The 12465-nt window shown below is 40.3% G+C and overlaps 2 protein-coding genes across 3 annotated transcripts in view; both read left to right on the top strand.

The window, feature by feature from the left end:
- Positions 1 to 5808: 5808 nt before the first annotated feature.
- Positions 5809 to 9402, top strand: pim3 (Pim-3 proto-oncogene, serine/threonine kinase). The gene is made up of 6 exons (XM_065291983.2): positions 5809 to 6214; positions 6464 to 6573; positions 6676 to 6726; positions 6815 to 7178; positions 7972 to 8148; positions 8229 to 9402. Exons 1-6 carry the CDS (start codon positions 6127 to 6129, stop codon positions 8408 to 8410), a joined length of 972 nt encoding a protein of 323 aa, XP_065148055.1. The 5' UTR covers positions 5809 to 6126; the 3' UTR covers positions 8411 to 9402.
- A 1176-nt stretch (positions 9403 to 10578) lies between these two features.
- Positions 10579 to 12465, top strand: part of brd1b (bromodomain containing 1b) — a 14765-nt gene continuing 12878 nt past the window's right edge. For both annotated transcript variants that reach the window (XM_065291980.2, XM_065291981.2), the window contains exons 1-2: positions 10579 to 10924; positions 11781 to 12465. The exon at positions 11781 to 12465 is cut by the window's right edge and continues 689 nt beyond it. In XM_065291980.2, the coding sequence (XP_065148052.1) occupies positions 11800 to 12465 (666 nt within the window). In that variant the 5' untranslated portion in view covers positions 10579 to 10924; positions 11781 to 11799. The remainder of the gene's footprint in view (positions 10925 to 11780) is intronic.

The following is a 12465-nucleotide window of genomic DNA, read 5'->3' on the forward strand; positions in this document are numbered from 1 at the left end:
GGTTCATTATGCTATTTTAAGGGCGCATGCTTGACCATAATTTATAGCGTGCACAACGCGCACACACTTTGCTTATCTAATCTACACAGATGCAACAGTTATTTTTGCAAATCATAAATTGTTACAATAAAAAATATTAATACACGAGATAAGGGGAATCATAGTGGTGAGCATTGTGGTGATAGTTTTAATTATTGTGTGGCTGCGTTAAAAAATTCTCATGCAAATAACGATTAAAATATTTTCATAAGTTTGTTGTGTGGCTGTATTACGTTTATTTTATGTAAATAATAATTAAAATGTTTTCATAAGAAACCTTAATGTATATGAACTTGATTTGTAAGAGTACTTTGGGGTTAAACCTTGGGATTCCCCCGTCTCCTGACATCATTGTAGCGCTTGGCGCAACAATGGGGATGCCAGCTGATGAGACAACTGTGGCTATTTCCTCCTACGCCTGTTTAACCTACGCTGATTTGGGCGGGTTTCTTCCATCCCCATACAAAACAACTTCTCTGCCTTTGACTGCTCTTACAAGAACGTCGGTCTCCTCAGCTGTGAACCGCTCCTGGCGTGCGCCTGGTAAATCCGTCATAATAATAGCAACCCGCCATGGAACTTGCGCCCTTGCGTTTAAAGGGAATGTTGGATAGCGTTCTGATTGGTTTATTTGACGTTACGCCCAAACCACACCTATGAATAATGAACCTACTTCAGACCAACCCCTTATTGATTTGCGCCTGGCGCAAGAGTTATTTCTCCCGCCGGGAAAATAGCAACAGTGCCCAAGATCCGCCCACAAACTCATTTGCGCTTTGCGCTTCGCACTTGCGTTTCAGATCGTTAAAATAGGGCCCAAAAAGTTGACTCAAAATAGTGTACAAATATTGTGTCAACTAAGTTGAATTAACTCAAAATTTTAAGGCAACCACATAACTTATTTTTTAAGTTAAACCGTTTATATTCTTTATAAACAGCGTTTATAAAGAATAGGGTGCACTAAATCCTGGCATTGTCGATGTCTTAGCAAAGTAATAAAATTTCTCTTTTTTTACATATTCAGTATTCACACAACTGTTGTCATTACAATTGACTTTCGTCAGTCTAACAACAGTTGTTAACTGGATGCATATATACAATGCATTCTTCAAATAAATTCATTCCTGATTGTGTGCATTTAAATAAAATAAAAAACCAATACGCTCCAATGCACACATTTTCTTACATGGTTTACTATCTCTTTTGTTTACTCTTTGTGACCATATGTTACGTGCATTTTAAATATTGAGCAGTCACTCTTGTGTATTAAGAGGGTGGGCTGTGGAGGGGCTTGGGCTGTAAAAAAGCTCTCTAGATGTGGCTGAAAATTGATTGACAGTTAAATTAAGAGCTGAATCAAATGAATCTGTGCCTCTTAAACATGATGATACAGCCATCCGAGCATTTCACATAAGACTGACTGGTGAAAATAATCAAAGCAATCTGAGAGACTTCTTTAGAAATGTATGATGTTAACAGTGTTCAGAAAACCGGCCAAGAGTGATATCATACAAACAAAGATGCTGCCAGCTGATACAGATCTAAACACGACTCAAACACATTTTACTTTGTAATATGACTAACTTTAGATGATGCGGCTGTACTGTCTACTCTCTTTATATTTGCAATGCAATACTGTTCTTCTATTCTACTATTCATCCTCCACCGTGTGACACACAAGCAGTAACATCAGACAATATCAGCGGTGAGATGAAAGAAAGTGGGTTTAGAGCGGGACGGTGTTATAAGATGAGCTTTCTTTTGGGCTTATGCTAAGGGAGAGTTCAGAGTGACCTAGATTCCATAGCCCCCAGTCACAACACGGCAGGGTCATGTGACCAGTGTCCTCAGTCAAAACAATAACATGAGGAGCAGCGGCTGAAGCTGAGGGCGGGGCTCTCGGGTGTTCGTGTGCGTGCCGGCTTTGATGTCCTAACTCTTTGCAGGTGCTCAGAGAAGATGGCTGGGTGATAAACTCTCTCCTAACATGGCAACCGACAAACACAAGTGGTCCTTATTTTAGGGCAAGAATTACATGAATCATTTTTGCTGTTGGTTTTCATGACTCAACAGATTTCTTCATTACAGTGTAACCCACAGTAGATGGACTTTAGGAACCATCTGCAAATTTACTCAGCCTTATGTCATTCCAAACCTATTTTGGAATTTTTTTTTCATGGAATGGCACACATTTCGAAAAATGTTCAGAAACTGAATTCCTTTAAACTTAATTTAAATTTATTTAAATTTTTCTCATTTTTTTAACTTCATGCCATACCTCGAGGTCACAATGACATTTGCATTTTGCTTCAGTACAGGAATATAATCAGGAGCAACCGGTGATTTCTTTTTTCGAGGGTGCCCGATGCGAATTCGGCACAACATGTATATAGCCCGTCATGTGTTTGGTTTGTAATTTCAAAATATGTGTTCTGCGCGTCGAGTTATCGAGTGCATCACGTGTCTTGTCAAAATAAGTGCCTGCTGCAGACGCGTTTAAAGGGTTTATGATAAAAGAGCCGCTTGCGTTTGCCAGATACTCTCATAATCTCATGCGTAATCACAGTTTACTGAAGTGTTTTGCTTGTATTTTGTGAATGCAAGCATCTCTTTTATCATAAATGGTTTTGACGCTTGCTTATTTTGACAAAACATGTGGTTCACATGACACAACAAACACATATATTAAAAAAACAAGCAACACTAATGACACTCCGAACACTTATTTTGAATTTGCGCCACTCGGATGAGCAGTCACGAGCCGCCACTGAATAGTATAATGTTTGATAGAAACCAGCATTTGTGTCCACAGCAAGCTGTTTAACTTTGTGACATTGCTTAACCTCAAGAAAAGCAACAAATAAACACATTTAATTACTTTATGCTTTAGGTGAAAATTAAGTAACGTTGGATTCTAGCCTATTCTCTATCTGTGACCTTACGCTTTCCAACCATGTGTCATCTAATTTGCCTATTTTCCTAGAATGCAGTAATCCGTGGAGATTAAAAACCCTAATTTATTACTCCTGGCCCACTGGTTTAATGTGCATGACCCTGGTTTCTCAATTTTGCAATCTTGAAAAAATCTGTTCCTTGAATTGTGTAATTTTTTGGTCATGATGTCTCCAAAATCTACGGTCATGAACCACAGAGAAAAAATTCTCCTTACACTCTCCCTGCTGTAAAGAGCAGCATGAATTAACATAACGGCCCAGGACTGGTTTGTGTTGGTTAATGCTGGTTTGCTGCTGGTGTAGCAGGCTCATTCAAGCTTGCGAATCAAGGATGGCATTTGGAATTGGTTACAGCTGGTAGAATGTGTGAATGTTTCTGAACATGGTAATTTAGGATTTAACCAAATATTCTGCCCCAATTGCAAAGGTAAGTGATTGTCTCATGCACGCTGCCCTTCAGATAACCTCAGTAGAGGATTCGGATGTGCACCATAAGCCCCTCTTGTCAGTGTAAACAGTGGGGGTCTTTGTGATCCATCAGATTAGAACTGTAAAGCCGCATAAAGCCACTTTTGCTGCAGGTTATCACATTTTCTTCAGCAATACGTCAGAAAGGTCATTGTGATAGAATGGCCGCTAACAATAGACTAGTGTTGCCATGTCTGCTTCCCACAATAACTTACTATGATACACCATGAAGACTTTTTAGTAGGTGGATTGTTGATGGAGTAGAGTAAACTTTATTTATCCCCAGGGAGGTAAATTGCGGGAACTTTAGTAGTTTATAGTATGGGAAGTTTATGGGATAATCATTCAGTGAAGCCTAAATGTCCATTATAGAAATATAAATATTTCCTTGAAGTCTTTTATATTAAGTCATCAATACAAGCACACATCTACCTATGCTAGCAGTTGCAGATGTTTTTAAAGGCCCAAAGAAATAGCTTGACAAAAGCAGTGTTCGTTTTTCTGATGATGTATTTCCTTTAGAAACAAGAAGTTTGAACGGGATGTGCCGAAAGACTCTTTTCACTAGCCAGTATGCTTTGGTCTCAGCCAACAACTGTGATTTGCCACATGCTCATAAATGTTAGGGTTATCAATGTGGATTAAGGGCCACAAACCTTATAAATATAATCACAAATTCAACCTTCAACATTTCCACAAATAATTAAGTGTACAAGTAACCTTAAGTCTGACATAGACGGTCTTTGTACCTTTGAACATGTGTTCTTTGCTTCACATCAGGTAACTGCAAAGAAACCTTGAGGGATTTCCCTCCTGATTGCTCCAGCGTGTCTCATAAAAGCTCCCATACGCCTTGATGTCCTTCTGTGGTATGACCTAATAAATCTGGCATAAGATGAAAGTGAAGATATATTCCTGATTTCAGGGAAGCTAGGAGAAGTAAAGCATATATTAAAACCTAAATACTAAGTGAAGATCAGACATTACCTGTGCGATGAATATGTTCAATCATAGCCCATTAAATTTCATTCTCAGCAGTCATTCGTAGCACTTTACATAAAGTGCATTCAATAGATATGAATAATTGCAAGGGTTTTATTCTTCTTGGCCTGAGATGTAATTATTATTTTTAATGCACATCTAACATGAGAGCTTTTGTTTTCCCATGTAAAGAGAATACTGCGGCCTGATATCAAGGGCTAATGGGTTCAGGGGAGCGCAGCTGGAATTGAAGAACAAGTCTGTTTGCAGAGCTTGGCTTATCATATGAATTTTCATAACAACATTCATCCCCTATCGCAGCAGGGGATCACTGTTTACCTTGTCTCCTGTCTTTGAGACATCCTGTCTGAGTAGTACCATCAGCATCTCTTCAATTTACCTCCTCAGACGATGGAGACAATGAATTTTGATCTGTGGAGAGAGAGATAAATTCCAGAAAATTTGAAAATGTTCAGTCGTATGCTTGATATAAGAATGTGCCCAATTATTTTGTTGACTGGCATATGACTTTTTTCAGATATACATTAAATACTTTCAACATTGAGCCAATGATGATGATTCATTATAAATATAACAGAACCTGATGTGTTTCAATATGTCCACCAGATTGTATGACTCTTTGCCATAACTCCAAAACGATAAAAAGTAGAACATCTTTGAACATCTGTGTAGGGTTGCAGTATCTAATTGACTGTGCTGTTACTTCTCTGGATGTGTCTATAAAAATATATTTAAAATATCTTAAAAAATTAATTTCTCATTGTTATATTATATTATATTATATTATATTATATTATATTATATTATATTATATTATATCTGTTTACTTTTTTAATTGAACTTTAAATGTATCAGTTTGTTTAAAATCAACTTACAAGTGACCCATTAAATGATTTGTACATGCTACTAAAATCAATGTATAATAAAATGATTGATACTTAATTCAGTTATACATAAAATTAACTTTTTTGTTTAATTCTACGTACTTCTATTTGTTGTTGATATTGTTTTACCAGTACTGACACGCGCAAGTGACCAATATTACACCAATTAGTCATAGTACACTTACATAAACGGTGCAACGTGGTTGGTCTTATCAGATAGCCTAAGCGCAAAGCTCTCAGACGAGGTATCCATACGCGTCTCGCACTATTTCTACAACAGCGCACTATTTCTCATTGTTGATGAAATGTTATAAAGACTACATGCGTTCTAGATCATAATAACCAGTAATCGCGTTCTTCTTGAGCTGCTAAATAATTATGTTCATATAGTGTATTTGTTATCCTGTGTGTACGCTGTCTATCCATCGCGGAGGGATTTGTGCAAAGCCCAAACGCTAGAATTAAGAGTTAATGCGGTCTCCGCGCGCTCACACAGACACATCAACCGTGCATGCAGAAGAGACGCAAAAGCGCAGACGTGTGCACTTCTGTCTCGCTATGGGTGTGCGGGGACATTTGTGAATCATTTTGGACCTTAGCATCTTGTAGGAATCGTTTTGTCGGGTTTTCCTGTGGTCTCCTATCTTGAAAACCCATTTTGAAGGAAATTCGTTTATCTTTGTGAAGGACGCGGCACCGGTGTTTTCTCACGGCCCGCGGCAGAGTTACGCGTCTGAGGACTTTTTGGATTGAGAATCTGTTTGAAAGGGGACGGGAAAATGTTACTCTCCAAGTTTGGATCTTTTTCCCATATTTGCAGCACGACCAACATCGATCACTTACCGGTGAAAATCCAACTTCAAGCAGGTAGTCAACGTTATGGTTGCTTATTACCAATATAGATATATGAACATTTATTTTTAGCATCTAATTGTAAACGTGTTAAATCAGTTATTTACTTCTAAATTTCCATACACAGTGTGTCATGCTGGTTAACACACACGCGTCTGTCCGTGACCTCGGAATCTGTATCCATTTTGTTGCCAGCTGCGCATAGCGCACGTTTGGTTTTTATATTGCATTATTTCGTTAACTCCATGTTTTCTTAATTTTCAGTGAAGACTGAACGGGAGCCTTTTGACAAGATCTATCATGTGGGGTCGGTGCTTGGAAGTGGAGGGTTTGGGACGGTGTACTCTGGTACACGGATCTCAGACGCGTTACCGGTAAGCGCAGGCTTTGTTTTGGTGGCAGCACATGGCCGCGTTTCGCGCCACATTCATATGCAGTACAACTCAAACACCATTTTTTTTCTCCCGTTTAACTAGGTTGCTATAAAACACGTCGCCAAGGAGAGAGTCACCGAATGGGGTACAATTGTAAGCGCTTTTTATATATTTTAATGTATTACTATTTAGTTGGTCCTTTTTAAATTTTGGTTTTAATATATGCTTTTTTACATTTTAGAACGGGTCGCTGGTTCCACTGGAGATCGTTTTGCTGAAAAAAGTGGGAACTACCTTTCAAGGGATCATCAAACTCATAGATTGGTATGAGAGACCCGACGGATGGTTGATTATAATGGAGCGGCCGGAGATGGTGAAAGATTTATTCGACTACATCACCGAGAAGGGCGCGCTAGATGAGGACACCGCCCGGGGCTTCTTCAGACAGGTTTTGGAAGCGGTTCGGCACTGCTACACCTGCGGTGTGGTTCACAGAGATATCAAAGACGAAAACCTCCTGGTGGATTTACGCACGGGAGATCTGAAGCTCATCGACTTCGGCTCCGGGGCGATCCTCAAGGACACGGTGTATACAGACTTTGATGGTGCGTCCTTGCCTCCTCTCTCTTCTGATTTGCATTAGCTTGCTTGCATTTCAGGTTTATAGTAATTATTTAGGCTCACCTGTCTCGTTTAGTAGCATTTAACCAAACTTATTCAAATATTGTTGGGGGGCAATGCTTGCTTACCTTTTTTTTTTAAGCTATATTTAGGTGACATTTTCATGTGCTTTAGATGTAGTGGGACTTGAAAAGGTTAAAATGAGGGGTTACGTGAGTGTAAAGTATCAGCTGTTACTGCGTAACGTGTTTGTTGTGAAACCTGAGTTGTAGAGCCACGTGATCACTCCCATCACGGATCCCTGTTTTTGTTTGGTATCCAGGAGACTCGTGGCCTGTGGGAGGGGGAAGGGGTGTCAAACCACCCCTAGTGAAGGGGCTTTTGTTATGGGAAGTGATTCATGCGGATTGGCATTTAGAGTTTCCATAGCTCGTGACTGTTTGTACCTGAGCTTATTTAAAGAGTCACCCTTTAGGTAGCCCCCCTGTTTGTTTCAGCTTGCTTTTATTTTGGAAATGGACTGAGTGCAGACTGGAGGAGGGAGGGAGAGTCTGTGAAAGTCAGACCACTGGCGCCCCCTTTTCTATAGTCAGCTGCTGACTACAGTGGCTCATTATGTAGTGCTGCAGTGTACTCAAAAGCTTTTTGCTTGGGGGTGGGGGGCAAGGCTGTTTTGAGTATGAAATGGGTATTGTCTTAGGCCAGTGTTTACATGTGCATCCAACACTTTAGTTCTGTTTTAAAGTGGTCTTTAAATCAGCTGTGTTGTTATTTTAGGCACACGAGTCTATAGTCCCCCTGAGTGGATACGGTACCATAGGTACCACGGACGCTCGGCAACCGTGTGGTCCCTGGGCGTCTTGTTGTATGACATGGTCTGTGGTGATATCCCCTTTGAACACGATGAGGAAATTCTGAGAGGCCGGCTTTTTTTCAGGAGAAGAATCTCTCCAGGTATGTGATGCACCATTTCTTGCTTATTTTAAGCCTTTTATTAGAAATGTGAAATCTTATTGCTTTCTTGTATTCCTCAGGATGTCAGCAGCTCATCAAATGGTGCCTTTGCTTGAGACCTTCAGACAGGCCCACTTTGGAGCAAATTTTCGAGCATCCGTGGATGCGTACAGAGGAGCAGCCGAAAACAGAAAGTGGCGACATTACACTTCACACCATCAGCACAGAATCAGGCTCCAGTTCGAGCAAAGAAAGCCTTTGACAGCCCTGGAGTTGCTGAGTGAATGGACTTCTTTGTCCTTATTCCCAGTTTCCATTGGTTATCTGGACTTAAATTTATGTTGCATAGATGTCTTTTGTTTTTCTTGCCATGATGATTACATGAGCAGTAATGCTGGTAATCCTATGATCTTACTGGTTGCTCTTATAGAGCTTGGACATTATTTTTCTTTTAGACTCTTTTAGTTTTCGGTGCCTTTTTTGAAAAGCTGCTTTTATGGGATTCAAGTCACGACGGAAACCAGGTGGATTTTCATGGATTTTAGGGGAATTCCCCTGAAATCATGGTAACATTCATAGACTGAATCTAGTTATGTGGTGGGTCTCCCTTGCCCTCTAGTGGTTGAATACTTGAAGTACACACTTACTACTCTCTTAACAGTATCTTTCTCTGCTGCTCTGCCATTCATATTCACGATTTCTACGGTTTTCCCTTCTGTTACTTTCTGAATGTCTTCCACAACTTCATCTCTTTTGGCGCCACTTTCAAGACTTTGTTTTTGCCGAGACTGGAGTGACGTGCACAATCAATGCAATATTCATGGACTCATTTGTCTTTTTTTTTTTTAATACAAGTATTTGTATTGTATTTATGTACATTTCTTCCATGTATCTTATTTATTCATGCAATAGAAACATTCCACATTTGGTGGCTATTTATTTATTTATTCATTTTATACCATCTGCAAAAAGTAAATTGAAATAGTTTAATGTAAGAGTTCCCAGGCTTATTTTTAGTTTAATCTAAAGGATCATAAACACACTAAATCTATCTAATACTGATACAAATATAAGAATGAGATATTGATGCCATTCTGATATAGTGTAAAATTTAGAATCAGTTTATTATCCATGTGAAGTGGAGGTGAAAGTGTTTTAGTCCTTCCACTGTGACAGTGTGGATTTTTTTTTTTTTTGATCTGGTGGAACATTTATTTTTTATATTGGACACAATAAATTTCTTTCTTACGTAAAGCATTTGTGTTGTCTGTTTTTAAGCAAAATGCATTTGGATGTTTGTGTTGCATGTGTGCTGTTAGATACAGCTGTTTCTAAATGAAAGAGAGCAAATCTTTATAAATATTTATCAGTTTTGTTCAGATTAATTTAAAAACAAATAATTGATAACTACTACTGCTACATTATAGCATATTGCCTAAACAAAGTATGTTAGTATGCTGCCCCCTACAGAAAATAAGTGACATCTCAGATTATCTAAATTGAAAGTGATTTACAAACACAATAGTAAATTTTAAGATCCTTTTTCATAATAATGTGAATTATTAAAGGGACTGAATAGTCAAATTCTGAGTAGTTAATCGTTACCAAAATTAGTCATCACCAGTATGTCACGAGACATTTGTGTGAATTTGTCATTGTATTACTGCTATATGACTGACTAAAGATTATTCATTGTTAGGTTCCGCGTAATTTAGATGTTGAATCACCCCAGAAAATACTGAATATTGTATATACTGTATTACCAAAGCTTCTGTTACCATACCCGTAACAATATGCCATAATTTGACATCTGATACATAATAGACACAGTGAAGCAAGTTGTATGTAAGAGTGGAGTTACAATATATGGAACTACAATTTCCCACGAGGCAATGTTTGCGCGCGTACCTAAAGATAAATTAAGGAAACTTTAACTTTTATTCTGCACTGCACTAGGAAGTGTCGTAAACGATCTTAAAATACCCTATAAAGACACTTGAAACTGGAGCAGTTTACCCAAGAAAATTAACCGTGGTTTAACTGCTGCTAAAACCAAAAACACAATGGGGTACCCCCAAAAAATGCTCCAATGTTTTTCTACAACGTAATTTTCGAGAGGATCCAAAAGAAAAGCCATCTGCGTATGCGCTGTATTTTACGATACGTCTATGCTAGGACATTCGGTGAAAAAACTTAAATTAAATTGACAACTTTTAACTAAATGTTCTTTATAATATGCAGCCTATAATTAACAATTTTAAAAAAGATTGGTCACTCATACGAAGCACACAAACAACCGCATCCTCCTGGGCGAACCTAATCCATGCAAATGTACAAATAAAGCCTTGCCCAGAGGCCACTTCCTCTGTTTTGGCGCTGAACGTAATGACGCCGTGCGTGATGACGCAGCGCGTAGGGCGATGGAGAGCCCCACAGCCGCATTGTTGTGGGGGAAGAGAGGCGAATTAGCCTACTAGCATAGCGCGAATACGGCCAGCCTAATAACGACTGAAAAACAGGCGGGTTAGTATGCTCGAGCAGCTGTTATCGTGAGCGAGTACGCCCGGCTTTTAAATGCTTATTTCTGAATCCGAGAGGCCGTTACGGATACCGAGTATTACCTTTCGCAAACAAGAGATAAGCAGCTGGTGGACGCTAGCGCCAGTAACGCGGCTCGTGCACGGATTAAACCCACTGCTGTTCAGTAGGCCAAACCGCTGCTGCTTTTAGCTCGGCCTCATTGCCTTCGAAGCTTCATTTAACGTCGACGGCAAAGGTAAGAACCTGACCCATTTACTGTTGCCGAATGTGAGGTGTTTATTGTACATGTATAACTTGGCCGTGGACTTGTGGTGCGTGTATGTTTTTACCGTCCTGTTTTGTTTTGTTTGACGCCATGTTTGCATTAGCTGACTAGCAGAGCCACTAGTAGGCCGTGTGTCTGTCCTTGCTGTACAGGGTGGGTGTTTTCTCCAGAGCTGTGATCTGTGTGCACCGTGTTTGGCCTTGTTCTGCCCTGCCCCCCTCGAACAAACAAAAGCCTGTGTGTAAAACCAGGGCTGTTATTTGTTACACCAATTATGTGGGATAATGTATCAGTGTGGGGTTTAAAAAGTCGGCACTTCAGTAAAAATAGTATACAGTGTAGTATACCCTAGTATTCAAATTGTAAAGCATGTAAAAATGCAGGTGTTTAGGTAACAATGTACGTGTGTGGTATTGTTTGCATCTAAATAATTCATTATGACAGGTGGCCACAATAACTGCAAGTACACGGCTAGTAAACTTGGGTTTGGGTTGCCATGGACACAAGCCGAGATGTGTGTAGTTACAGTAGTTTACAGTTGATACCACGTGGTGGAAGTGTTGTTGAGTCGCATGGCAGTTTGAAATTGGACCTGATGTTGTTTAGGGTTCCCGTAGCTCAGTTGGTAAAGCATTGTGTAAGCATAACAAAAGTTGTGCGTTTAATTTTCAGGAAACGCACATATGGATTAACTATATAAGTTACCTTGAATGCTCTGCAAGTCACTTTGCATGAAAGTGTCTTCCAAATGTAAATGTTTATGTGAAACTAGTTAGAGGGCATAAAAACGAAAGTTGATGTGTATTGTTCTTGTGTCACACTTTAGTTCCTCTGAGGCATTCAAAATGAGGAAGAAGGCTCGGCAAAATCGTGTGTCCACCTCGCAGAGGCCTCCCTCCCCCATCAAACCCTCGCGGAACCGCGAGACCTTGACTTACGCCCAGGCTCAGCGCATGGTGGAGCTGGAGATAGACGGGCGTGTTCACAGGCTCAGCATTTATGACAAACTGGATGTTATCGACAGCGATGACCCTTTAGCTCAGGAGATCAGTGAGTGCACCAGCAACAAGGAGAACACCGAAAAGCCGCAGCAGGTTCTCGTGCGTTCGGTGCGCTTGAAAAATAACCAGCAGAAGAAAAGCGCCACGCTGACGGCTGTACAGGGTCCACAAGCTCAGGGCAGGCTACCGGAGCCAAAGATCCGAACGGTTGAGTACAACCTTCCAGCTGTGCCGCGGAGGCCGTCGTCGTACTACACCTATGTGGAGAAGACGTCGGATGAGCTCGACGAGGAGGTCGAATACGACATGGATGAGGAAGACTACGCGTGGCTCGAGCTAATCAATGAGAAGAGGAAGAGCGACGGTCACAGCCAGGTATCTCAGAACCTTTTCGAGTTCCTAATGGACCGCTTTGAGAAGGAGTCTTTCTTTGAGAGCCAGGGCCAGGGTGAACCCCAGTCGCTTATTGACGAAGATGCTGTGTGCTGCATCTGCATGGACGGCGAGTGC

The sequence above is a fragment of the Paramisgurnus dabryanus genome, chromosome 23 (assembly GCF_030506205.2).
Source record: "Paramisgurnus dabryanus chromosome 23, PD_genome_1.1, whole genome shotgun sequence".
Taxonomy (NCBI): Eukaryota; Metazoa; Chordata; class Actinopteri; order Cypriniformes; family Cobitidae; genus Paramisgurnus; species Paramisgurnus dabryanus.

Bases quoted from the DNA above. Each gene is read 5' to 3' on its own strand.
- pim3 (XM_065291983.2), top strand. From the start codon at position 6,127: ATGTTACTCTCCAAGTTTGGATCTTTTTCCCATATTTGCAGCACGACC. The intron at 6,574-6,675 runs GTAAGCGCAGGC...CCGTTTAACTAG, and splicing joins GGATCTCAGACGCGTTACCG to GTTGCTATAAAACACGTCGC. The intron at 8,149-8,228 runs GTATGTGATGCA...TGTATTCCTCAG, and splicing joins CAGGAGAAGAATCTCTCCAG to GATGTCAGCAGCTCATCAAA.